Source organism: Lepus europaeus, chromosome 2 (assembly GCF_033115175.1).
Source record: "Lepus europaeus isolate LE1 chromosome 2, mLepTim1.pri, whole genome shotgun sequence".
NCBI lineage: Eukaryota > Metazoa > Chordata > Mammalia > Lagomorpha > Leporidae > Lepus > Lepus europaeus.
In genome coordinates this window covers 2,656,484-2,683,179 of record NC_084828.1, presented here as the reverse complement: position 1 = coordinate 2,683,179, position 26,696 = coordinate 2,656,484, and the positions used below count along the sequence as shown (strand labels likewise).

General features: G+C 59.9%; 1 protein-coding gene across 2 annotated transcripts in view; it reads right to left on the bottom strand.

Annotated features, from left to right (window-relative positions):
* The window catches only part of HSF2BP (heat shock transcription factor 2 binding protein), an 85,182-nt gene that overhangs the window by 21,672 nt on the left and 36,814 nt on the right, over positions 1–26,696 (bottom strand). For both annotated transcript variants that reach the window (XM_062175106.1, XM_062175114.1), the window contains 2 exons: positions 25,063–25,180; positions 14,593–14,696 (listed from right to left, as the gene is read on the bottom strand). In XM_062175106.1, coding sequence (XP_062031090.1) covers positions 14,593–14,696; positions 25,063–25,180 — 222 coding nt within the window. The remainder of the gene's footprint in view (positions 1–14,592; positions 14,697–25,062; positions 25,181–26,696) is intronic.

Here is a 26,696-nt window from a genome sequence, read left to right as displayed (position 1 = left end):
GGTTACTCCCCAAATAGGCACAATGGAGCCAGGAGCTTCCTCCAGGTCTCCCACATGGGTGCAGGGACCCAAAGACTTGAGCCATCCTCCACTGTTTCCCAGGTGCATTGGCAGGGAGCTGGATGGGAAGCGGAGCAGCCGGGACTTGAGCCGGAGCCCTTACGGGATGCCAGTGTCGCAGGCGGCTGCTTCACCTTTTATGCCACAGTGCTGGTCTCAATTCTTTTGCATTTTTTACTGAAAACTGGAAATGAGACTCTGATTGCCCTCAAACACACAAACGCTCCCTTCCGACAGGCACAGGATCCTCAGCACCCTGTGCTCTATCCTCTGCTCCTGACCACGTCCTTACAGAAACCCCCAGAGGTCACCATCAAAGGCCCTTCTCCATCCTGACCCCTGAGCGGAGTCTGGCTGAAGACCGACCACTCCTCTCCTCAATTGTTTTCTCTCCTATGAAACAGTGTGCAGTAGTCCCACTTCCGTTCCACTGAACTCCCCACGCAGGAACGGTGCTCGGACTCGGACATGCCACGCCTGGGTGTCAGGGAACCGCAGGGACTTGCCCAGGGCCAGGCACTGGGAGCCCGCAGGAGACGGGTGGACTCCAGCCCAGGGCCCTGCAGCCTCACGACCCGCGTCACCTGGCGCTTCTCCAGGAGCTGCTCTCCAGCCATGACCTCCAGGCTTCCCATCTTCAACGTTTTGTGTTTCTATTTGGATTATTTTTTACTGGGACCTCAACCCACACCAACCGCAGCTTCCCGGGGGAGGCCACGCCCTCTCTAGCGGTGCCTGCGAGTCCGTCAGCTCCTAGACCACAGAGAGCCCAGGCTGCTCCCAGCCGCTGCACTGGACACAGAGCCGGGGGTGTGCCAGTGTCCGCCACCAGGAGATGTCCTGCGCTGGCCCACTCCTGTCCACACTCAGGGACACATCGTATGGAAATCAAGTCACTGACATAAAGACCGTCACACCACCTGTGGGCACAGCCCGAGCCCGCGCTCACTCCACACTGGCGGCCTCCGCAGGGACGGGGCTCCCGAAGGGCCAGTTTCCAGTCAGTAATGTTTGAGGGTGGTGTTCTGTTTTTTTCTTTTTCTTTTTTTTTAAGACAAAAACCATGTTTGCAAACACCCGACCAACACAATGAAACATTTACACTGAAAGCCTGCCAGCAAAGACTTTCTGTGAAATATTTTTCATTTCTATCAGATAGCTACCCATTGCTTGTATAATACAAAGTTAGCTGGTTAGACTCATTAACCAATTCTTATACTCTCACATATTTGGACTGAAAAGAATTACGAAGATAGGTAACTAAACTTCCACTAAGTTGGGCCAGCGCTGTGGCGCAGTGGGTTACACACTAGCCTGAGGCACTGGGCATCCCATATGGGCACCGGTTCGAGTCCCGGCTGCTCCTCTTCCAATCCAGCTCTCTTCTGTGGCCTGGGAAAGCAGTAGAGGATGGACCAAGTCTTTGGGCCCCTGCACCCATGTGGCAGACCCGGAAGAAGCTCCTGGCTCCTGGCTTCGGGTCGGCGCAGCTCCGGCCGTTGTGGCCATCTGGGGAGTGAACCAGCGGATGGAAGACCTCTCTGTCTCCGCCTCTCTGTGTAACTCTTTCAGATAAATAAAATAAAAATCTAAAAAAATAATAATAAAAAATAAACTTCCACTAGGAACCAAGTCCCTTAGCCTTCCTCCCTGTTACGCGACATCATCGAGCTCTGAACAGCAGCGTTTCGGCCGTGGCTGTGCTGCCACAGCTGTGTCCAAACTGCAGGCCTATGCTGCAGGTGCCGGGTCGCCAGTGACCCCCGCCCCGAGTGCCTCTCCCACCCAGCACGTTAGAGGTGAGCAGCGCCACTGGGAGACAGGGAATCCTTATTAGGGGAGGGACGCGCTGTCCTCACTGAACGGAATCGAGGCGTCCACCAGCTTGGGAATAGCACAAGGCATCAGTGCAGACAGTCTGCTACAGGACATGCAGGCCAGAGCAACGGCCCCAGAGAAACTAGGACAAGCGCTGACTGCCAGACCCGAGTCCAGTCGTGCCATCCACAGTAACTCAGGGAAGCCAACCGCGGTCTGGGCTGGTACAACAGCCCCGAGGGCTCAACCTGGGATCAGCACCACCGGACGGGGCTGGGCCAGACTGCAGGCTGGAAGAGTGGCACGACGACCCAGGGGCCTGGAGAGTGGCTTGGATTCAGAAGGTCCTCCGAGACCCCCAGGCTGAGGTCAGGGAGGACCGGAACGCACATGGACAGCCGGACCGTGAAACGAAGGCAGAGACTGCTCCCTCCCGCTGCCACACGGTGCGCCTGGGACAGCAGCTGAGCGGCACCAGGATGGGCACACATTTGGGAACAGGAAGCTATCGCTGAAAACTGAGAAGCACCAATGAAGGAAATGAAAGCAGACACAGACAAATGGAAAGAGATGCCATGTTCACGAACTGCAAGAATTAACACTGAAAATGTCCCGATATCCAAAACAACCTACAGATTCAAATGTAATTCCCATTAAAATTCCACGGAAATTTTATCACAGAAATTGGAAGAACAACTTTAAAATTTATATGGAACCGCGAAAGACCCCAAAGAGCCAAAGCGCTCCTGGGCAAGACAGACAGCAGGAAACGTTACACTTTCCCATCTCATTATATTACAAGGCCATAATAATAAAAACGGCACGGCACAGGCGTGGATACAGACACTGAGAGCGCAGAAGTAACTCACACACGCACAGCCAATCTGACAACGGTGCCCGGAGTCACGGCGGGGAGAGCACGGACTCAGCAGATCTCGCCGGGAACACTGACGTCCTGACACCTCAGGACGACCTCTGTCCTTCACCTCACGCCAGTGGCGAATTCACTCAAAATGCATTAAAGACATAAACCTCAAACCCGAAACTGCAAGAAGACAAAGGGAGAATTTCCTTGACATGGGCTTGGAAGTGATTTTTCAAGTTTATTTATTTATTTTTTGAAAGGCAGAGTTACAGGGAAACAGAGAGAGAGAGAGAGAGAGAGAGAGAGAGAGAGAGAGGTCTTCCATCTGCTGGTTCACTCCCCAGAAGCTGCAACGGACAGAGCTGCGCTGACCTGAAGCCAGGAGCTTCTTCCAGGTCTGCCACATGGGTGCAGGGCCCCAAGGACTTGGGCCATCTTCCCAGGCCACAGCAGAGAGCTGGATCGGAAGTGGAGCAGCCAGGACTCGAACCGGCACTGCAAGCGAGAGCTTTACCCGGTGCACCCCAGTGCCGGCCTGGCAGTGATGTTTTTAGTATGACACCAAAATAAGAAAACAAAAACAAGTGGGCGTGTGCACAAGGAAGAGAATAACAACATGAAATGCTGATCTACGGGGTGAGAGCGAGTATCTGCAAACCACTTGTCTAGTGGGGGCCAGTATCCTAAAAATGCATAAATCAGTAACAACAACACATAACCCAGTGAAAATATGGACAAAAGATCTGAGCAGACACGTCTCCAAAGAAAACACAGAAGTGGCCAACACGTATATGAAAGGGGTTCAACATCACCAGTCCTCAGGGACATGCAAATTAGAATTAGAACCACCGTGAGATACTATCCCACACCTACCAAGATGGCCGTCAACAACAGGGCGGGGCGGGGAACGTAAACTGGCATCATGGAACACAGTGGAAGTTCTCAGAAAACTAAAGACAGCTACCACCAGACCCAGCAGCCCCACTTCTGGGCACACACCCTAAAGAGCTGAAATCAGGATCTCGGGGCGCTTTCTACACCCCCAACTTCACCGCAGCAACATTCAGAAAAGCCAAGATACGCTGGCTATCCGGCGTCCATCAACAGATCAATGGAAAAAGAAACTGTGGTGCACAGACATGGTGAAATATTATCCAGTCCTTACAAAGAAGGAAGTCCTGGGGCCGGTGCTGTGGTGCAGCGGGTAAAGCTGCTGACTGCAGAGCCGGGATCCCACATGAGCTATCCCTCAGTGAATGGGACACAAGGGAGAGACCCCCGCACAAGCAGGGCAGTGGACGGCGGCTCCTGGGGGCATGAGCTGAGCTGAACCTGAGGAAATGGGCAGGAAGAGGAGAGATGGGAAGAGGGAGGGGATGTTCAAAGCTGTGGGGAAGCTGTGCAGAGCATGTGAGGAACCCAAGACCTGGTGAGGGGACGCCTCGCTAGCCCCGGCACACAGCACCTGCAGGGCACTGAGCTTCCACAAGACCGGTGAGGGGACGCCTCGCTAGCCCCGGCACACAGCACCTGCAGGGCTCCGAGCTTCCCCGAGACCGGCGAGGGGACACCTCGCTAGCCCCGGCACACAGCACCTGCAGGGCTCCGAGCTTCCACGAGACCGGCGAGGGGACGCCTCGCTAGCCCCGGCACACAGCACCTGCAGGGCTCCGAGCTTCCACGAGACCGGCGAGGGGATGCCTCGCCAGCCCAGGGGCTCCTGACACAGCACCTGCAGGGCACCAAGCTTGTAGGAGTCCCGGGAGCCCCACTGTGAGGACAGGACACGGTGTATGACAGGGCCAGGTCTGACAGGATGCAAGTCTGACCTCAAGGCTGTCAGCACCCCAGGCCCAGGCTCCTCCTCTGCAAGTCTGCGTGCTGACATCCAACAGAGACTTGCAGGAGCCACACCCGACCAGAGGGAGGCGGTAATATCCAAGGGACACTGCTAGCAGAGGGGAGGCGGGGCAGTGTGTGCAGGGCAGCTGGCCAGCACGGGGGTGCTGACTGGCACAGGACCCCGATCCTGAGCTGATGCCCCAACAGTATGCTGACGTTACACTGTTGTACAGCCCAACAGCCGGTCACAGCAGAAAGTGCCTCTGCGCCCCGCCCACCGGCACCTCGCCGTGTCTCACGAGGCCACTGCTGCGGGACTCTGCTGCCACTGGTCTGCACTGCTTCTACAAGCCACGCCCACTCAGAAGCCGTTATCCAGTCCCCGCCCTCACCGGCGTCTCCCAGCTTTCCCCAGCCACGAGCACACCCCTGGACGTGGTTTTCACTTGTCTGGAATGCCTTTATTTCTTGTCGTTCTTGAAAACATTTGGTGGCTTCACCGACTGTGCCACAGCTCTCACACGCAGCCCACCCTGGAGAGCTGGTGGGAGTCCCGGTGGCTCCGCCTCCAACGCAGCTCCCTGCCAGTGCTCCGGCCACAGCACTGGAGCCTCTGCCACCCATGGGCCCAGCTGGAGGCCCGGCTGTCGTGGACACTGGAAGAAGGAACTAGCAGACGAAGACTGAACTCTTTCTCCGCCTTCCAAATAAACAAATACATCTTTAAAAAGAACAGACTTGATGGGGTGGTGGGGACAAGTTTCGGTTATTTCCTCTCAGCTTGAAGACATGAGCAGCCGCCGCCAAGGGGACAAGTGTCGGTCTGAGCCGCCCCCGGGAAGGCGCGTCCTTCGCCTGCAGCCTCTGGAACCTCCTCCGTCTTCGTGCTCCGAGTTCTCGCCCCACTGTGTCTCAGTGCAGCCCGCTCAGACTGGGGACGTCGCAGCCATTCCTCGGACGCCGCTCCTCTTCCCGCAGTGAGCAGTTACCACAGCCAAGTTCTTGGTCTCTGTCTCAGTCTCTCTCTGCTTCAACCTGGACCATCTGCAGACCGATTCCATTATCTCGTCAACGACACAATCACAGGTCAACGACCCCACAAAGCTGGCCTGCTCACTCACACGTCAACGACACACACAATCACAGGTCAACGACCCCACAAAGCTGGCCTGCTCACTCACACGCCAACCCCTCCTTCTCTGCCTTCAGCACATGAAACGGTTACTTCGTTTGCTCTGGCCATTCTGTCATCAGAAACCCTCTGCAGGGTGCATGACGCGGATCCGTCACGTGTGCCCCTCCTCGCGCTTCCCAGACACAGACGTGAGCTCAGACCCTGGAACGCCTCTGGAAGAAGTCCGCAGGGCTCGGCTGAAGTCCGGGAACTCTCCAGAAGGAGTCCATCTTTCTCTAAATAGACTGCTGGCAGTCAGCGTCCTTCAGAGAGCCGAATGACAGCGTGTCAGGACGGACGGGGGGACAGAGACTGCATCGGAATCGGCTTGTGTGACTGTGGAAGCCGAGAATTTCCAAGCTGGCAAGTTGGAGCCCTAGGAGAGCGGACATGTAGTTCCAGTCCAAAGCAAGAGCCCGTGTCTCTACCTGGGCCCACGGCAGGAACAGACCGGGGTCCCAGCCCAGGCAGCCAAGCAGGAGTGCCCTGCTCCCCAGCCTTTTGTTCTCGGGCCTGCAGCCAACCAGAGAGGCCCCTTGCGGGGGAAGCCTCTGCCTCACGTGCATCTCATGCAGGATCTCCCTCCCAGGCTCGGCCAGAGTCGCGGGTGAGCAGTGTTTGGGCTCCCTGTGGCCCAGCCAAGCTAACATAACATCAGCCAGACTCCAAACCCACATGAGACCGACACATGGTCGCTAAGTCTCAGCAGTGAGCTCCCCGGAACTGCTCCAGTCAGGCGTTTTCCTGCACACTCCAGACTGGGGGAAAGCTGACCCTGACCCTGTGGGAGCTCCTGTCAGACTGGACGCCGGGTGTGGAGCCCGGGCTGTCTCCTGTGCTGCTCCCTGTGAGCCCTGGAAACTGAAGGTCAAGTTCGACAAGTGCCCTCAAAGCAAAAGGCTCGGTTCTCCGTCCTCTCACTTCCACCTGGCTTTTGCGCTGTGGGTATAATTACCTCTTTCCAGGTCCCAGGAATGCTTTTTTTACACATTTTTTGCATCTCAGCCGGCATTCTGGGCTCTCCCTGCCATCATGCTTGTGGCTCCCAACTCATGGCCCGAAGGATGGGCCATGCAGAGGCCTGGAAGCAGACCCCACGCAGCAGGGGCTCCCACGCAGACGGAATGGAAGCTGGGACTGGCTGTGTGCTGTAGGTGGGGCCTTCAGGACCCCGACAGGGCAGTGTGCCCGTGTGAGGCAATAAGGGGTCCAGGATCACCGCAGGGCTATCCAGGTCTGAAAACCAGGAGGACAGAGGTGCGGCGTGGTGCTGGGGGAGCTGCGGAGCTGCATCTAAACACAGTGGTGGGACGTCCACCAGGGTTCCCGTGGAGCTCGGGCCAGAGGTCCGGGCTGAAACACTTGCAAGGTTTCAGATTCCTCAGCTGAGCCAAGGAAACGTGAGACGTGAGACGGGGAGTGGATGCCTCCACGCCCTTCCAGGAAGTGCAGCCCGTTCCAAACGCGCTCCAACCCTGCCCTGCACACAGTTCCACAGCGCGCGAGCCTCCTGATACACTCTGTCCCCGTCAGCCACTCTGTTGTTCCAGGCAGCTCTGCGGCTGAAGAGGAATGTGAAGAATCTGGAGGAAGCCTGGGAATACGCCAGCCAGCGGCTGAATCACAGGAGGGAACGAAATCCAGCAAAGGTTACGGGAAACCGGTCAGCGGCAAGGCCGTCCTCTGCCTGGGAAGCAGGGACACTCGAAAGGCAATGCGCCAGCTTCCGGTCCAGCGAGACACAGGGAGATGGGCTTCCACCGCAGAGACACCGAGAGAGAAAACGGAACCTGCACCCACGTAACACCTGCCGTGCTGGGTGCTGGTCCCCGCACTATGCACTTAACCCCACGAAGACCCTAGAGGCAGAAATCCCCCACAAAAGCCACCAGAAAGCTTAGGGACGTTCACAGGGAGGAAAACCGCGGCCCGAACCTGGGGCTGATGGGTCCCCAGACCCCGTCTATAGAACCGATCCAGCTGAGACAAGCAGCGGCCAATGAGAATGCCCCAACAGGCCAGGCGGGCGCCCAGCTCAGGGCTGGGAGCACAGTCGGCGTTCAGACTGCCGCTCCGAAGGGGAGGGGCCCAGTTCTTCCCAGCCACCCCTTCTCCTGGGCAGAGGATTTGCTGGGAGTGAAATAAGGAAGATGGCCCAAGTGCTTGGGCCCCTGCACCCATGTGGGAGACCCAGAAGAAGCTCCCGGCTCCTGGCTTCAGATCGGCGCAGCTCTGGCCATTGCAGCCATCTGAGGAGCGAACTAGCAGATGGAAGACCTCTGTCTCTACCTTTCTCTGTAACTGTCTTTCAAATAAATGAAATAAAATCTTAAAAAAAAAAAAAAAAGGAAAGTGACAAGCTGATTCTCAAGTTTACCTGGAAATTGGTAAAGGGCATAAAAATAACCAGAATACCACTGAAAAAGAAGACAGGAGGGCGTGCGCAACCTGAATGTAAGGTTCTGCGTCAGCACGGCATTGGCGTAAGGCAGAAGGAGGGATCAGTGGGACAGAAGAGTCTGGAAGCAGACCCTCACACACGGAAGAGGTCTTCAAAACTTCATGGACAATGCATGCTATGAAAATCCTACATGTGAATTGCAATTTTTGCATCAAAATCAACATTTTAATGCTTTTTCCACAAACTTTCTGAAGTGCCCTTAAAGGCACAAAAGCAGCTCACTGGAGAAGGAATCCTCAACAAAGGTGCCGGTCCACAGGGAGTCTAACAGCCCCTGGGGGACCGAGACCGCTCCAGTCCATAAAGCCAATCTGTCAGATGAAACAGCGGAGACCTCCAGACCCAGGACAGGCAGGGCCTGCACTACGCCCTCACGAGCAGGAAGCAGCCACGGGAGGTGTGCTGATGCTGACCTTCCGGCATCCCTTAGGACTAGGGAATGGAGTCTCCCAGGGGGTGATGCAGGCAGGCAGACAGGGGAAGACCGGTTACATCTGTGAGCTGCAAGCCACGCCTTTACCACGCCCCTGGGTGACCTCAAGCCCCAGCCTGACCCCACCTGTACACCCACCTGCTCTCTGGAAATGGACAAAGGCCCAGCCCTGTGTCCCTGTTTGGTCATTACTGCCCTTTGCTGCCCTTGCTGCCCGTGCCTTCGGGGGCGTGGCCCGAGGGCCACCGGCTCCCTGCTCTCCTGCCTGCATGCCTGCTGCGCGCGGCTCCTGGCCTGCTCTCGGCTCGGTATGGACCCCAACTCTGTCTCTGGACTTCTCTTTCTCCCTCAGATAGAGCCCTCACTCTCCTATGCATTTCGCTCACTGAATAAAATCCTTAAAACTTAAAAATAAATACAAACAAGGATGTCCAATGCAAACACTCACAGAAACCTCGTCATTTTACATTTGAATGTAAAGCCAATCAAATGTCTAAATGTAAAATGCAGAACCTCAGAGCTCAGAGGGAAACACATGAGAAACCTCAGTGACCCAGACTTCTGCAGGCAAAGACTTCCACACCTCGAACGTGGCTAGACAAGAGAGAATGAACACTACCAAAATTAAGGTTTTCTGCTTTTCAGAAGATGTTCTTCACAGAGTGAAGGACCAGGCACAAAACGGAGGGAACATTCTTCCCACATCCGTAACAAAGACGTACACAGAGACTACGTCAGAACTCTCCACGCTCTTCAACATAAGAACAACCGTCATCTTTGAAATGGGCAGACACGTCAGCGAAGGAGGACAGGGATGGCAATGCTCAGCGCCACCACCACGACAAAACTACGGAGGCAGCCGCAGGGGGAAGGGTCTGTCGTCACAGAGCACGGCCCCACGGGGACGGGAGGCTGTGCCACAGCCGCACCGGGGAGCACCGCTGGTGGGGCGGTGAAACGTATGACCACTTTGGAACTGGTGTGGCTGTCTCCTAGAACACACACCTGCTCTGCGACCCGTCATCCCACGGCTGGCTGTGGGCCCAAGAGAGACGAAAGCACACATCCACACAGACGCACACGAAACCATCCCAACAACTGCGGCTGCAGAGCCAGGGGCTGCGGCGGACCCGCTGGCAGCAGCTGAGATGCCCACGGCACGGCACATCCACCCCGCGCGATCCTGCTTAGCAGTAAGGGGCGACACAGACGGACTGCAGGACAATTACGCTGAGGGAAAACATGCGAGCTGCACAACGCCACTTGCATGGAACCATGAACACACCAAACCGCTCTGCACAGTGGGAGCTGAGCCCCGGGTACAGAGTGCCTGTGGGCAAGAGGCTGGCTCATGCTTGACTCTGGCAGGGATTTTAAAGGTTGGTATTAATATCAAAACTTATCAATTGTTCATGTTAAATATTGCAGTTTATTATATGTTACTCATACCTTGAAAAGTTATAGAATTGGGGCCAGCACTGTGGCATAATAAGTAAAGCCACCGCCTACAGTGCCGGCATCCCATATGGGTGCCAGTTCTAGTCCCGGCTGCTCCACTTCCCATCCAGCTCTCTGCTGTGGCTTGGGAAAGCAGTGGAGGATGGCCCAAGTCCTTGGGCCCATGCACCCATGTGGGAGACCTGGAGGAAGCTCCTGGCTCTGGATCAGCCCAGCTCCAGCCTTTGCAGCCATTTGGAGAGTGAACCAACCGATGGAAGACCTCTCTTTCTCTTTGCCTCTGCCTCTCTGTAACTCTGCCTTTCAAATAAATAAATAAATCTTTTTTTAAAAGTTATAGGCTGGCACTGTGGCTCAATAGGCTAATCCTCCGCCTGCGGCGCTGGAACTCCAGGTTCTAGTCCCAGTTGGGGCACCAGTTCTGTCCCAGTTGTTCCTCTTCCAGTCCAGCTCTCTGCTATGGCCTGGGAGTGAAGTGGAGGATGGCCCAAGTGCTTGGGCCCTGCACCCGCATGGGAGACCAGGAGAAGCACCTGGCTCCTGCCATCGGATCAGTGCGGCTCACACACCACTTCAGAGCTGCAAGGCCTCCCTGACTTCTCACCCGCATCTTCAGGCATGGGACCCTCTGCCTGCTCTTCAGAGCTCCCCCCCCCAGCACGCGCCTGAGTGTTGAGCCCCCCCCCAGCACGCGCCTGAGTGTTCGGAGCCCCCCGCAGCACGCGCCTGAGTGTTCGGAGCCCCCCCCAGCACGCGCCTGAGTGTTCACAGCCCCCCCCAGCACGCGCCTGAGTGTTCGGAGCCCCCCCTAGCATGCGCCTGAGTGTTCAGAGCCCCCCCCAGCACGCGCCTGAGTGTTCAGAGCCCCCCCCAGCACGCGCCTGAGTGTTGAGCCCCCCGCAGCACGCGCCTGAGTGTTCGGAGCCCCCCCCCAGCACGCGCCTGAGTGTTCACAGCCCCCCCCAGCACGCGCCTGAGTGTTCACAGCCCCCCCCAGCACGCGCCTGAGTGTTCGGAGCCCCCCCCCAGCACGCGCCTGAGTGTTCGGAGCCCCCACCCAGCACGCGCCTGAGTGTTCGGAGCCCCCCCCAGCACGCGCCTGGGTGTTCGGAGCCCCCCCCCAGCACGCGCCTGAGTGTTCACAGCCCCCCCCAGCACGCGCCTGAGTGTTCAGAGCCCCCCCTCAGCACACCCTGAGTGTTCACAGCCCCCCCAGCACGCGCCTGAGTGTTCAGAGCCCCCCCCAGCACGCGCCTGAGTGTTCGGAGCCCCCCCCCCAAGCACGCGCCTGAGTGTTCACAGCCCCCCCCAGCACGCGCCTGAGTGTTCACAGCCCCCCCCCAGCACGCGCCTGAGTGTTCACAGCCCCCTCCAGCACGCGCCTGAGTGTTCACAGCCCCCCCCCAGCACGCGCCTGAGTGTTCACAGCCCCCCCCCAGCACGCGCCTGAGTGTTCGGAGCCCCCCCAGCACGCGCCTGAGTGTTCACAGCCCCCCCCAGCACGCGCCTGAGTGTTCGGAGCCCCCCCCAGCACGGCCTGAGTGTTCACAGCCCCCCCCCCCCCAGCACGTGCCTGAGTGTTCACAGCCCACCCCCAGCACGCGCCTGAGTGTTCGGAGCCCCCCCCAGCACGGCCTGAGTGTTCACAGCCCCCCCCCCAGCACGTGCCTGAGTGTTCACAGCCCACCCCCAGCACGCGCCTGAGTGTTCAGAGCCCCCCCCAGCACGCGCCTGAGTGTTCGGAGCCCCCCCCCCCCAGCACGCGCCTGAGTGTTCACAGCCCCCCCCAGCACGCGCCTGAGTGTTCACAGCCCCCCCCAGCACGCGCCTGAGTGTTCACAGCCCCCTCCAGCACGCGCCTGAGTGTTCACAGCCCCCCCCCCCAGCACGCGCCTGAGTGTTCACAGCCCCCCCCAGCACGCGCCTGAGTGTTCAGAGCCCCCCCAGCACGCGCCTGAGTGTTCACAGCCCCCCCCAGCACGCGCCTGAGTGTTCGGAGCCCCCCCCAGCACGGCCTGAGTGTTCACAGCCCCCCCCCCAGCACGTGTCTGAGTGTTCACAGCCCCCCCCAGCACGCGCCTGAGTGTTCGGAGCCCCCCCAGCACACGCCCTGAGTGTTCACAGCCCCCCCCAGCACGCGCCTGAGTGTTCACAGCCCCCCCCCCCCAGCACGTGCCTGAGTGTTCACAGCCCACCCCCAGCACGCGCCTGAGTGTTCGGAGCCCCCCCCAGCACGCGCCTGAGTGTTCGGAGCCCCCCCCCAGCACGCGCCTGAGTGTTCGGAGCCCCCCCCCAGCACGCGCCTGAGTGTTCGGAGCCCCCCCCCAGCACGCGCCTGAGTGTTCACAGCCCCCCCCCCAGCACGCGCCTGAGTGTTCGGAGCCCCCCCACAGCACGCCCTGAGTGTTCACAGGCCCCCCCCCAGCACGCGCCTGAGTGTTCAGAGCCCCCCCCAGCACGCGCCTGAGTGTTCGGAGCCCCCCCTCAGCACACCCTGAGTGTTCACAGCCCCCCCAGCACGCGCCTGAGTGTTCAGAGCCCCCCCCAGCACGCGCCTGAGTGTTCGGAGCCCCCCCCCAGCACGGCCTGAGTGTTCGGAGCCCCCCCCCCAGCACGCGCCTGAGTGTTCGGAGCCCCCCCCCAGCACGCGCCTGAGTGTTCGGAGCCCCCCCCCCCAGCACGGCCTGAGTGTTCGGAGCCCCCCCACAGCACGCCCTGAGTGTTCACAGCCCCCCCCCAGCACGCGCCTGAGTGTTCAGAGCCCCCCCCAGCACGCGCCTGAGTGTTCGGAGCCCCCCCCCAGCACGCGCCTGAGTGTTCACAGCCCCCCCCAGCACGCGCCTGAGTGTTCGGAGCCCCCCCCAGCACGCGCCTGATTGTTCACAGCCCCCCCCCAGCACGCGCCTGAGTGTTCAGAGCCCCCCCTCAGCACACCCTGAGTGTTCACAGCCCCCCCAGCACGCGCCTGAGTGTTCAGAGCCCCCCCCAGCACGCGCCTGAGTGTTCGGAGACCCCCCCCAGCACGCGCCTGAGTGTTCACAGCCGCCCCCAGCACGCGCCTGAGTGTTCACAGCCCCCTCCAGCACGCGCCTGAGTGTTCACAGCCCCCCCCCCAGCACGCGCCTGAGTGTTCACAGCCCCCCCAGCACGCGCCTGAGTGTTCGGAGCCCCCCCAGCACGCGCCTGAGTGTTCACAGCCCCCCACAGCACGCGCCTGAGTGTTCGGAGCCCCCCCCAGCACGCGCCTGAGTGTTCACAGCCCCCCCCCAGCACGCGCCTGAGTGTTCGGAGCCCCCCCCAGCACGCGCCTGAGTGTTCACAGCCCACCCCCAGCACGCGCCTGAGTGTTCGGAGCCCCCCCCCAGCACGGCCTGAGTGTTCAGAGCCCCTCCCCCCAGCACGGCCTGAGTGTTCACAGCCCCCCCCAGCACGCGCCTGAGTGTTCACAGCCCCCTCCAGCACGCGCCTGAGTGTTCACAGCCCCCTCCAGCACGCGCCTGAGTGTTCACAGCCCCCCCCCAGCACGCGCCTGAGTGTTCACAGCCCCCCCCCAGCACGCGCCTGAGTGTTCGGAGCCCCCCCAGCACGCGCCTGAGTGTTCACAGCCCCCCCCAGCACGCGCCTGAGTGTTCACAGCCCCCCCCCAGCACGCGCCTGAGTGTTCGGAGCCCCCCCCCAGCACGGCCTGAGTGTTCAGAGCCCCTCCCCCCAGCACGGCCTGAGTGTTCGGAGCCCCCCCCAGCACGCGCCTGAGTGTTCGGAGCCCCCCCCCAGCACGGCCTGAGTGTTCAGAGCCCCCCCCCAGCACGGCCTGAGTGTTCAGAGCCCCCCCCCCCCAGCACGCGCCTGAGTGTTCAGAGCCCCCCCCCCAGCACGGCCTGAGTGTTCGGAGCCCCCCCCCCAGCACGGCCTGAGTGTTCAGAGCCCCCCCCAGCACGCGCCTGAGTGTTCAGAGGCCTGAGTGTTCGGAGCCCCCCCCCAGCACGGCCTGAGTGTTCGGAGCTCCCCCCCCCCCAGCACGGCCTGAGTGTTCAGAGCCCCCCCCCCCAGCACGCGCCTGAGTGTTCAGAGCCCCCCCCCCAGCACGGCCTGAGTGTTCGGAGCCCCCCCCCCAGCACGGCCTGAGTGTTCAGAGCCCCCCCCAGCACGCGCCTGAGTGTTCAGAGGCCTGAGTGTTCGGAGCCCCCCCCCCCAGCACGGCCTGAGTGTTCGGAGCTCCCCCCCCCCCAGCACGGCCTGAGTGTTCGGAGAAGGGACAGGCAGGTGCCGCCCCGCAGCTGTTCGCCGTGGCGGGGACTCGCTGGTGAACTGCAACTCAACTGGAAGCCCCACTTGAGAAAGTACAACGAGCTTTCGGCTGCTGGAACTACCCTCTGCGGCGAGGCAAGCACTCCTCTGGCCAACACTGTACCACTCTCTCAGCGGCAGAGGACAGGCCGCGCGAGCCGCACAGAGGCAGTGCAGGCCCCGGGCCCCCTTACCGCCCAGAAGCCACCACAGCAAGGGGATGAATCCCGGGCTCTCGCTGATGTACTTCAGGCCTTTCAGGTTGATGCTCACGTTGTACAGGGACATCAGCATGAGCCTGCAACATAAAGGAAACGGGATGAGATGTGGGCCCGCCCAGCCCGCCGTTCCCCTGCACCCGTCTCCCAGCCAGGCCCAGCACATCGGGCGGTCTCCTAACACTTCAGAGCTCAGCGCCACCACCTGGCTAGCAGTAGATGTAGTAAATGCCAGGCGTGCAAAGTACCAGTTGTCTACATGAGAGAAGAACAGGGAACTCTGGCCGTGACGTCACCTTCCGCAGACTCACCCACACAACCTAGAGACAAAGGCAGAGAGGGTCCGACAGGAGACCGCACACGCCACAGCCACTGCTCCGCCTCTGTCTCACCAGCCTCTCAAAGTCCACCTCGGCCACCTAAAACCCAGCAGCCTCCTTTCATTCAGTGAGCAGTACAGGCGACACCCGAGTGATCCCGTCGGGCCCACACGCCGGCACGGCCCACACGGTCCTGACGGCCAGCAAAGCAGTCTCCAAGGGAAAGGGGGTTCACACACTGGGCTGGGAGCCGAACCCCAGCAGCAATGCAGAGTCTGCTGAAGGAAGAAACTACAGGATTTCGCTTTCTGACAATACTTCAAACTGCAGAGCTCCTAGTCACTCCATACCACAAAGCAGCAACAACAACAACAACAACAAAGGCTGGACGTGCATTTTTGCAAAACCTTTAAAATAGTGAAAGGGCTTGCAAGAAATGAAGACACCTCTGACTAGGACGCAGGGGACACAAATTCTGCAGGGCTGAGCACACAGGACGACAGCAAGCAGAGGCCTGAGTGTCCGCGACAGCAAAGCCACAGCAGACACAGACAGCGCTGGACCGCAGACCCTGCACAGAACTGGAAGAGAGAACTCCCAGGCTTAACTCCACCTCACACTTTTGGTAGGCCTGGGAAAGTCACAGGCCAACAATTTATTGTCAAGGTACCAGGACAGGAGCTCCCCCAGGTTCCTGGACGCTGAAAGGACCCTCCTCCTGGTCTTCCAAGAACTCCAAGAACATGGAACTAATAAATGTACATCTGTGGGGGCTGGCGCTGTGGTGTAGCAGGTAAAGTCACTGCCTGCAGTGCCAGTGTACCATATGGGCGCCAGTTCAAGTCCCGGCTGCTCTGCCTCTGATCCAGCTCTCTGCTGTGGCCTGGAAAAGCAGTAGAAGATGGCCAAGTCCTTGGGCCCCTGCACCCACGTGGGAGACCTGGAAAAAGCTCCTGGCTCCTGGCTTCAGATCGGCGCAGCTCCGGCCATTGCAGCCATCTGAGTGAAGCAGCAGATGGAAGACCTCCCCCTCCCTCTCTGCCTCTGCCTCTCTGTAACTGCCTTTCAAATAAAATAAATATTTTTTTAAAAATCTCAGTCTGGGCCGGCACCGCGGCTCACTAGGCTAATCCTCCACCTGCGGCGCCTGCACACTGGGTTCTAGTCCCAGTCGGGGCGCCGGATTCTGTCCTGGTTGCCCCTCTTCCAGGCCAGCTCTCTGCTGTGGCCCGGGAAGGCAGTGGAGGATGGCCCAAGTGCTTGGGCCCTGCACCCCATGGGAGACCAGGATAGGCACCTGGCTCCTGCCTTCGGATCAGTGCGGTGCGCCGGCCGCAGCGGCCATTGGAGGGTGAACCAATGGCAAAGGAAGACCTTTCTCTCTGTCTCTCTCTCTCACTGTCCACTCTGCCTGTCAATAGAAACCGCAGTAACACACAAGAACTGGACTGTAAGCCAGCACCAAATCAACCACAGAGCAGAAGTCTTGAGGCACTACAGCTATCAGCTGCACACAGAAAACACGTAGGCAGAAACAGTCTTACAAACATTTAATATTTAGGAGGCCAGCACTGGAGTGCAGCGGGTTAAGTCGCCGCCTACTACCCCTGCATCCCCCTGACACAGCCAGAAGTCCTTGGGGCCGAGTGCCCTTCCAGGCTGTGTCCATGGGGGCCCACAGAGCCATTACCGGGAGCGCCCGCACAGGCAGGCAGGCCAGTCTTCTCTGGGTCTTCAAGCCAAAACTAACATCTGGGGACGACCACAACAGGGGCAAACTTCAGAATGTACGTCCAGCTGAAATTCTTCAGACTGCCATTTAGGGTTTTTTGTTATTATTTATTTGAAAGGTAGAGTTACTGAGAAAGAGGGAAAGATAAAGAGAGGTCTTCCATCTGCTGGTTCACTCCCCAAACGGTCGCAATGGCTGGGGCTGGGTCAAGCCAAAGCCAGGAGCCAGGAGCCTCTTCCAGGTCTCCCACATGGGTGCAGGGGCCCAAGCCCCTGGGCCGTCCTCTGCTGCTTTCCCAGGTGCATCAGCAGGGAGCGGGACAGGAAGTGCAGCTTGAATCGGTGCCCACAAAGGGTGCCGGCACTGCAGGAGGCAGCTTAACCGGCTACCACAGTGCTGGCCTGCCATTTAGTGTTTGTTTGTTTTGTTTTTGTTTTGACAGGCAGAGTTAGACAGTGAGAGAGAGAAAAGAGACAGAGATAAAGGTATTCCTTTTTCCATTGGTTCACCCCCCAAATGGCCGCCATGGCCAGTGCGCTGCGCTGATCCGAAGCCAGGAGCCAGGTGCTTCCTCCTGGTCTGCCACGTGGGTACAGGGCCCAAGCACTTGGGCCATCCTCCACTGCCTTCCCGGGCCACAGCAGAGAGCTGGACTGGAAAAGGAGCAACCAGGACAGAACCGGGCCCCAACCGGGACTAGAACCCGGAGTGCCAGCGCCGCAGGCAGAGGATTAGACTAGTGAGCCGCAGCACCCACCCGCCTGCCCGCCATTTAGCTTTAATGTGATAAAAGCAACTCACAAACTGACAAATGTATTTAAAATCTTGTATTGGGTCAAAATCAGTCATCTTTAAGAAGTTAAATGGAACAAATGTAACTGTGACACATCTAATAGCTGTGACGGGCATCTGGGAAGTGAACCAGCAGACAGGAGATCTCTCTGACTTTCAAGTAAAATGAAATTTACATTTTTTAAAAGTCAACCTTTTTTCTTTGAAAAAAAAAAAAAGGAAAGTTTATAGGGAATGAGAGACAAGCAAGGCACACTCTGCACACAGTGGACTCTAACACTCTGCACACTGACCTTGAAAATGCTGTCAATGCTTCAACTCCTCTTGTGGAAATACTTCTAGAAGCATCTTTCAAAAGCACTCCAACTATCCCTGCTACGTTCTGTCTTTGCAAGAGGGGGAGCTGTACGGGGGGTCAGACCTGCAGATCCAGCGGGTGGATCCCTCAGGGCGCCTGCTCCCTGAGAGGTGTAGGTTTGGCCACACAGGTTTGCTCTCAAGGGAGATCCGCTCCCTGCTCAGCTGGGGATGAGCAGCCTTCTCCCTGGCAAAGTGGCTGGGATGCAACAGCAACTCGCTCAAGGGGCAGCGACCAGGAGAGGCCAAACTCCACGGCCTCTCCACACTCCTCCCACCTCGCCCCCTGCCTGGACTAGAGCCAGCCCTGCAGAGCCCATCCTCCCCCGGCCCCTCCCTGGCCACCCACCCACCGCTCCTCTGGCCCCTGACGGTGAACACGGTGTCGGGCACCGAGGCCGGGCACCGAACATGCCCTCCACTCCACTCAGCTGCAGAGGGAAGTGGCAGGCGAGCACCCCACCTCAGCCCAGGCTCCTGTGGAAGGCCACACGGCAGTGAACAAGGACACACTAGCACATCCAAGGGCGCTCACAGCCAAGAGAGGGACCAAGGGCCTTTCTCATGCCTCCCGGGCCACCCCAGCTGTAGGAACGAGAAGGCCAATGGCCAGGCTGGTCCTGGCCCGCCTGGGGACGAGGGGGAGCGGGCAGGCATGGGAAGGACTGGGGAGCAGCAGGTCTTGGAGAACAGAAGGACGAGGATGGGAAGGTGGGAGGGAGGCCGAGAATACAGTGACCCCAGAGAGGACATCCACCCAAGACAAAGTGCAGAGCAGGCCTCAGGACAGCCCATGCCACAGCTCAGGCCATGCCACTGGCACACCCTCAGAGCTGAGGAAAGCCAGGAACACAGAATCAGACTGTGAATGAGTCATCCACAAAGATTTCAAGCTAGGGGCTGGCGCTGTGGCGTAGCCTGCAGTGCCTGTCTGCGGTGCTGGCATCCCACTGGGGGCCTGAGTCGCGGCTGCTCCGCTCCCCATCAGGCTCCCTGCTAATGCACCTGGGAGAGTGCAGAGGATGGCTCCAGTCCTGGGCCCCTGCACCCACGCAGGAGACCCGGAGGAAGCTCCTGGCTTCGGCCTGGCCTAGCCCTGACCATTACAATCATTTGGGGAGTGAACTGATAAATGGACTCCCTCCCCGCCCCGTGATTCTTTCAAATAAATCAATAAATCTTTTTTAAAAAGAAGATATTCAGGGCTGGTGCTACGGCACAGCAGGCTACGCCTCTGCTCGCAGCACTGGCTTTGTGCCCTGGCCCACATGGGCCCAGTTTGTGTCCCACTGTTCTTCAGACCCAGCTCTCTGTGGCCTGAGAAAGCAGTAGAAGATGGCCCAAGTGCTTGGGCTCTGCACCCACAGGAAGACCCAGGGGAAGCTCCTGGCTCCTGGCTTCAGACCGGCCCAGCTCCAGCCACTGGGAAGCAGACGGAGACCTCCCTCTCTGTCAGTCCTGTCTGAAACTCCACCCCTCACTGGAGCAGCTTCCCTTCAGTTTCAGATGAGACTTGGCCTTTGGATATTTGAATTAATGTTGGGCTAAGACCTGGGGACTCTGGGACATGAAGTGAATGTGTTTTGCATTGTGTGATGGCAACAGTGGACACTATGGTGTCTCAAAGGCCCATGTATTGGAGGCGTGGCCCCAGTCTTGTGTCAGCATTAGTGGATGAATGCTAGTGGCTGGTTTAATTACAGTGACTGGAAGGTGAGCCTAGTGGGAGGTCACAGGGTCACGGGGGGCCCCGGAAGGCGGTTCTGGGAGAGGGTCGCTTATGTGAGCAACAGAGTTCGCACAGCCTCTGCTCCTGGCTCTCCCTGTGGCCCTCCTTCTGCGAGCATTCTGTCAGCCTCACCAGCTGCCAGAGCAGCAACCGCCTATCTCGGAGCCACACCACGCCCTCCTTCAGGAGCGCAGGTGCTTTAGTTAACGCACAGGGAAGCTGGCCGACGCAGAGGGGAGTCTCTGCAGGAGGGGACGAGGAATGGCCTCCGAGAAATGGGCCTGCGAAGCCCTGCTTCCGAGTTCAGGCACCAAGCGCTGCAAATAAGTAACGTTTGACCACGCAGGTAACAGTGAAAGAGCAGTCCTCAGGAAAGAGACAAGGAGAGGCCAAGAAGAAAAGGGGGTTATTTATAGTATAAGAAGGTCCAGGAGAGGGCCGGCGCTGTGGCGTAGCAGGTAAGGCCGCCACCTGCAGTGCCGGCATCCCAAATGGGCACCAGTTCAAGTCCCGGCTGCTCCACTTCCAATTCAGCTCTCTGCTATGGCCTGGGGAAGCAGTGGAGGATTGTGGTGGAATGAGAAAGCCATGCCAAGGTGGCCGACTTTCACCCAACTCCCGGGGTCTGTGTGGTGACTCCACACCTCCTGCCCCCACCACGCTCCTCCTCTCAGAAACGAATCCACTGCAACACTGTTGAGAAATCAACGCAGCAGAAGATGGCCCAAGTCCTTGGGCCCCTACACCCATGTGGGAGACCTGGAGGAAGCTCCTGGCTCCTGGCTTCATCAGCACAGCTCCAGCCATTGTAGCCAATTGGGGAGTGAACTAGCAGATGGAAGATCTCTCTCTCTCTCTCTCTGTGTAACTCTTTCAAATAAATAAATAAATCTTTAAAAAAAGAAAAAGAAATGAGAGAAAAGGAGGTCTCAGTTCCAGAGGATTCCAGGCTGGGAGTCAGCATGAAGAGGATGGAGAGGCGACGAGACAGCAGTGCCTGAAGACGGGAAAGGTGACCAGCTGTGAGTGTCAGCAAGCAGCCAAGGCCGACGGTGGGCACTGGCTCAGGCTGACGGTGGGGACTGGCTCAGGCCGACAGGTGGGGGGGACTGGCTCGGGCCGACGGTGGGGACTGGCTCGGGTGGACGGTGGGGACTGGCTCAGGCCAACGGGAGAGGACTGGCTCAGGCCGACATGTGCTGAGACCCCAAAGCAGGGTAAGACACCAAACAGTCTGTATACTGTGCTGTCAGATGGAAGACTTGGGAAAACACAACAGCTCTGAAGGCACTTCCCCACCCCTGGCCCTAGCACTCAGTAAGAGCTCCTTAGGACTGAAACGCACAGAGCTCCGGGACGAGAGCCAGAGATGCGAGAAGAGACCCACACTGCTCACAAGCCTCACCCTGGCACCGGGGGAAGGGACTGGGTGGCCACAAACTCCGAGCTTGAACAGGCACAAGAGAAGCGCCTCAGCTGCGGGGTGCAATTGTATCTGGAAGCAGGGGAGATGTGGAAGGTATACCTGCTCTTCATGAGATGTAACAAACAGGAAACTGATGGGGACGCAGGACACTGAGCACTGCAGGGGCAGGGGCAGGGGGAGGGGGAGGGCGGGGGGTGGGGCAGGGGCAGGAGCGTGCAGGGGCAGGAGTGTGCAGGGGCAGGGGCAGGGCAGGAGTGGGCAGGGGCAGGGGCTGGGGCAGGGCAGGAGCGTGCAGGGGCAGGGGCTGGGGCAGGGCAGGAGCACGCAGGGGCAGGGGCTGGGGCAGGGCAGGAGCGTGCAGGGGCAGGGCAGAAGTGGGCAGGGGCTGGGGCAGGGCAGGAGTGGGCAGGGGCAGGGGCAGGGCAGGAGCACGCAGGGGCAGGAGTGTGCAGGGGCAGGAGCGGGCAGGGGCAGGGGCACACCCTGGCACCAGCCTGGCAGCACCTCAGACAACAGACGTCACAGCCTCCTCCAGCGCCAGCCTCACCCAGGCGAGCGGGGAGCCTCGGTAAAGGACAGTCCCCGCAGCCTCGTGTCTACAGCGCAGAACCTGCAGACAGCCGACGCCCGTCACCCGGGGAGAGGCCGAGCACTGCCTCTGCTGGGACGCAGGATGCTTACAAGGAGCCAGCAAAGCGGTGCCACCCGTACTCTAAGCTCATCGCGACTGCTGCCCACACACGGATTAGAGAGCACAAACGACAGTCCGGTTCCCGACAAGACGGCGTGAACACGCCTCATCCCTGCGCCTCCAGGAACGCTGCTATCAACTCCAGACAGAAGCCAGACAGCAGCCTTCCGAGGACTCTACAGGCTGGGGGGGTGGGGACAACCGCAGAGTCCATCCCTCACGACCCCAGGCGCTCAGAGCGGCCAGGGTCCCCACAGACGGCATCCGCAGGCGTCTGGTTCAGGGGTGAGAAGGGGGTCTCCTGGCAGTGACCATGGTGGCATGGGACCTCCCAGGCCATCAGCAGGAGGGGAGTGTCCCTCACACACGAAGGCCTCCGAGCCCCTGAGCTGGCTGGGGGCAGAGTCACAGCAGGGATGACTGGCAGGGTACAAACTGACAGCTCAATGGAGGGACCCCAGTACCTGCTCACAGACCCCCGGCCTCACACTGTGCGCACGTATGGGCCTGATCAGAAAGAGCCTCCGCAGACCTGGAACTGAGGAGGACATGGACCCTGTCCCGGTCCCAACAGCCACGGCACAGCACACATGCGAGAGTTCTGCACTGGGACTGACAATGAAACCACACAGAAAAGACTGCCACCACGCACAGCCTCACCGCCGAGCGCACTGCCACCACGCACGGCCTCGCCGCCAAGCAGACGGACTGCCACCACTCATGGCCTCGCCACCTAGCGCACGGCCACCACGCACGGCCTCACCGCCGAGCGCACTGCCACCACGCACGGCCTCACCGCCAAGCGCACTGCCACCACGCACGGCCTCACCGCCCAGCGCACTGCCACCACGCACGGCCTCGCCACCAAGCTCACTGCCCCCACACACGGCCTTGCCGCCAAGCAGACGGACTGCCACCACTCACGGCCTCGCCACCTAGCGCACGGCCACCACGCACGGCCTCACCGCCGAGCGCACTGCCACCACGCACGGCCTCACCGCTGAGCGCACTGCCACCACGCATGGCCTCACCGCCGAGCGCACTGCCACCAGGCACGGCCTCGCCACCGAGCTCACTGCCACCACGCATGGCCTCACCGCCGAGCGCACTGCCACCACGCACGGCCTCACCGCCGAGCGCACTGCCACCACGCACGGCCTCACCGCCCAGCGCACTGCCACCACGCACGGCCTCGCCGCCAAGCAGACGGACTGCCACCACTCACGGCCTCGCCACCTAGCGCACGGCCACCACGCACAGCCTCGCCGCCCAGCGCACTGCCACCACGCACGGCCTCGCCACCAAGCTCACTGCCCCCACACACGGCCTTGCCGCCAAGCAGACGGACTGCCACCACTCACGGCCTCGCCACCTAGCGCACGGCCACCACGCACGGCCTCACCGCCGAGCGCACTGCCACCACGCACGGCCTCACCGCTGAGCGCACTGCCACCACGCATGGCCTCACCGCCGAGCGCACTGCCACCAGGCACGGCCTCGCCACCGAGCTCACTGCCCCCACACACGGCCTCGCCGCCAAGCAGACGGACTGCCACCACTCACGGCCTCGCCACCTAGCGCACGGCCACCACGCACGGCCTCGCCGCCGAGCGCACTGCCACCACGCACGGCCTCACCGCCCAGCACACTGCCACCACGCACGGCCTCGCCGCCCAGCAGACGGACTGCCACCACTCACGGCCTCGCCACCTAGCGCACGGCCACCACGCACAGCCTCGCCGCCCAGCGCACTGCCACCACGCACGGCCTCACCGCCCAGCGCACTGCCACCACGCACGGCCTCACCGCCCAGCGCACTGCCACCACGCACGGCCTCGCCGCCAAGCAGACGGACTGCCACCACTCACGGCCTCGCCGCCCAGCGCACGGCCACCACGCATGGCCTCGCCGCCCAGCGCACTGCCACCACGCACGGACTCGCCGCCGAGCGCACTGCCCCCACGCACGGCCTCGCCGCCGAGCGCACTGCCACCACGCACGGCCTCGCCGCCCAGCGCACGGCCACCACGCACGGCCTCGCCGCCAAGCAGACGGACTGCCACCACTCACAGCCTCACCACCGAGCGGACTGCTACAAAAACAAAAAATCACAATGTCCCAAGGGGGCCAAACAGGACTCAGATTCTTATAACGTACATTCAAAACATTCAGGAAGGACCCTGAAGGACCTGGCACAGCAAGCAACAGGAAATTCTCAACTCACACAAGGAAAGACAAGAAACACCAAGGCAGGATGGCCGCAGACATGGGAAAGATGTGGCCAAGACTAGAAAGAAGGAAGTGTAAGAAAGTGTTCCAAGAGGTGGGCGCCGGGCCCAGCAGGCAAACCCGGCTGACACCGGCACTCCACACCGGCCTGAGTCTGATTCCTGGCTCCAGGACCTGATTCCAGCATCGGGCCAATGCAGACCCAGGAAGGCAGCAGTGAGCATTCCAGTAACTGGGTTCCTGCCTCCCGGGTAGGAGACCTGGGCTAGGCTCTCAGCTCCTGGCTTTGGCCTGGACTATTTCAGCCACTGTGGACACTTCGGGAGTGAACCAGCATATGGAAGCTGTCCGTCTCTCAATAAATGAATTTTTTTAAAAACCATGCTCCAAAAAGGAAAAGCCAGCCCTCAGAATGAGCGGTGTGACAGAACCCTAAATGGCTCTCCAGTGATTCCTTCCCCGACCCCTGGGACTACCAACTCATCACACCTGTTTATGTTACCAGGCACAGGGAACGCTGCGGCTGACTGCGCTAAGAGGCCGTTTATCAGCCGGTGCATCTACCCTGAACACGGGGCCCGCGGGAGCACAGCCTCATCTGGCTGCTAGCAGACGACGTCTGAGGGAGGCCTCCTGGAGCTGCCCTGGCTGAAGACGTGGCCACCAGAGAGGGCGGATGCCCACCAGCGAGGACCGAGGCCTGGCAACACAAGTCACTGGATGCTGCCAACAGCCCGCAAGAAGATTCTCGCCCAGAGCCTCGAGAACGATCCCAGAGAACCAGTCACGCCTGCTCAGACGCTGGACCACAGACGTCGTCTGAGGAGGTTTTCCACTCAACGACAGAAAGCGAACACAGGTTTGGGTAGCTGGCGGCTGGGCACTGACAGAACAATACCTGAGTCATCTGGAGACGAGGACCCTGCGGTTAACACAACCCTGGAGCGTCACAACACAGCACTCGGGCTCCCCGGGCGCTCCAGGCAGAAACACTGCTCCGTACACCACGTTCCCACGATGCCACTTAGGAGACAGCACCTACGCCGCCGGCAGGGTGTCCCTTCTCCTCTGCAGGACTACTGCCAAGCTAACTGCCTTCACCTGGAGAGGCGCAGTGCGCACGTTCTACCCCACGGGGAGACACTGACTTTTTGGTACAGCCCACCGTACACTTTGAGTTTGGTGCACTGGCCCGGCTTCAGGTCTCCCAGGAGCTGCAGGATGGTGTCCAGGAGCACCCGGCTGGAGGTGACCAGGAATTCCCGACCACACGCTATGGCGGCAACATCTGCAAAACAAACAGCACCACGTCAGAATCTAGACCTTCCCAGGGCACAGTATCTGCTGCTGTTTCTCTCCTAAGACACCTAACGAAAACCCAGACAGCACAAGAGACTTTAAAAAATGGTGTTATCCACACAGCTGAGCCCAAAAGCATGGCTGATAATCAGAGGAGTCAGAGCAGCAGCGGGGGAGGTCGCACGTAGAGCAGACGCCTGTGCGACAGGACAGAGCGCTGGGATCCGAGCGTGTCCAGCACCACCACACTCCAGCGCCGGGCCAGCAGCCACAGGGAGCCCTCACGTGGGCACAGGCCCTGTCCTGGGCCGGCGGCCAGCTGTCTCCAGACGTGGCCCCACGGGCAGGCCGGGTGCTGGGCTCCCCTGTGCCTGAGAGAACGCAGCAGAGCTGACGCCAACGCCCAGAGCTGGGCAGGAAGCGGCGCCACTGGCTCTGCCAGCCCTGGTCACCTGAGGCTGACACCGAAGGAGCACAGTGAAGCCTGAGACCACAGAGGGGAGGGAGGGGAGAGAGGAGGACGGGGCGAGCCCTCCCGAGCCCCGGCCGCCCCACCTGAGGCCTCGGTATTCCAGGGCAGCAGCGAACAGTCCCTGCTGAGCTCCGCCTGGACTGCAAACTCCCGGACAGAGCCAGTGCTGCTGCAGCTTTCAAGCTCCCCGGTGCTTTGTCACTCAGCAACGGGTAACGGAGACATCACAACACGTGTCTGAAGGAAAAAATAGCGCGGCCGACGCTGCGGCGTAGCGGACAAAGCCACTGCCTGCAGTGCCGGCATCCCATATGGGCGCCGGTACGAGTCCCGGCTGCTCCACTTCCAATCCAGCTCTCTGCTGTGGCCTGGGAAAGTGGTGGAGGATGCCCCAAGTCCTTGTGCCCCTGAACCCATGTGGGAGACCCGGAAGAAGCTCCTGGCTTCGGATCGGCTCAGCTCCGGCCACCGCAGCCAATTGGGGAGTGAACCAGCAGAGGGAAGACCTCTCTCTCTGCTTTTTCCTTCTCTGTGTAACTCTTTCAAATAAATAAATAAATCTTAAAAAAGAAAGAAAGAAAAAAATCAGCAAAAAATATGTTGTATCATAGCAGGTCAAAAAAAATCCAGAGGCCGGCGCTGTGGCACAGCAGATTAAAGCCTTGGCCTGATACACCGGCATCCCACATGGGCACCAGTTCAAGTCTCGGCTGCTCCACTTCCAAGCCAGCTCTCTGCTGTGGCCTGGGAAAGCAGTAGAAGATGGCCCAAGCCCTTGGGCCCCTGCACCCATGTGGGAGACCCGGAAGAAGCTCCTGACTCTTGGCTTTGGATCGGCACAGCTCCAGCCATTGCAGCCATCTGGGGAGTGAACCAGTGGATGGAAGATCTCTCTCTCTCTGTCTCTACCTCTCTATGGAATTCTGTCTCTCAAATAAATAAAATAAATCTTCAAAAAACAACCCAACACAGCAAGCTTACTGGTAGGTGAAGCCCCATATCATCATATACGGTACTGGAGCAGCGCCTGCCA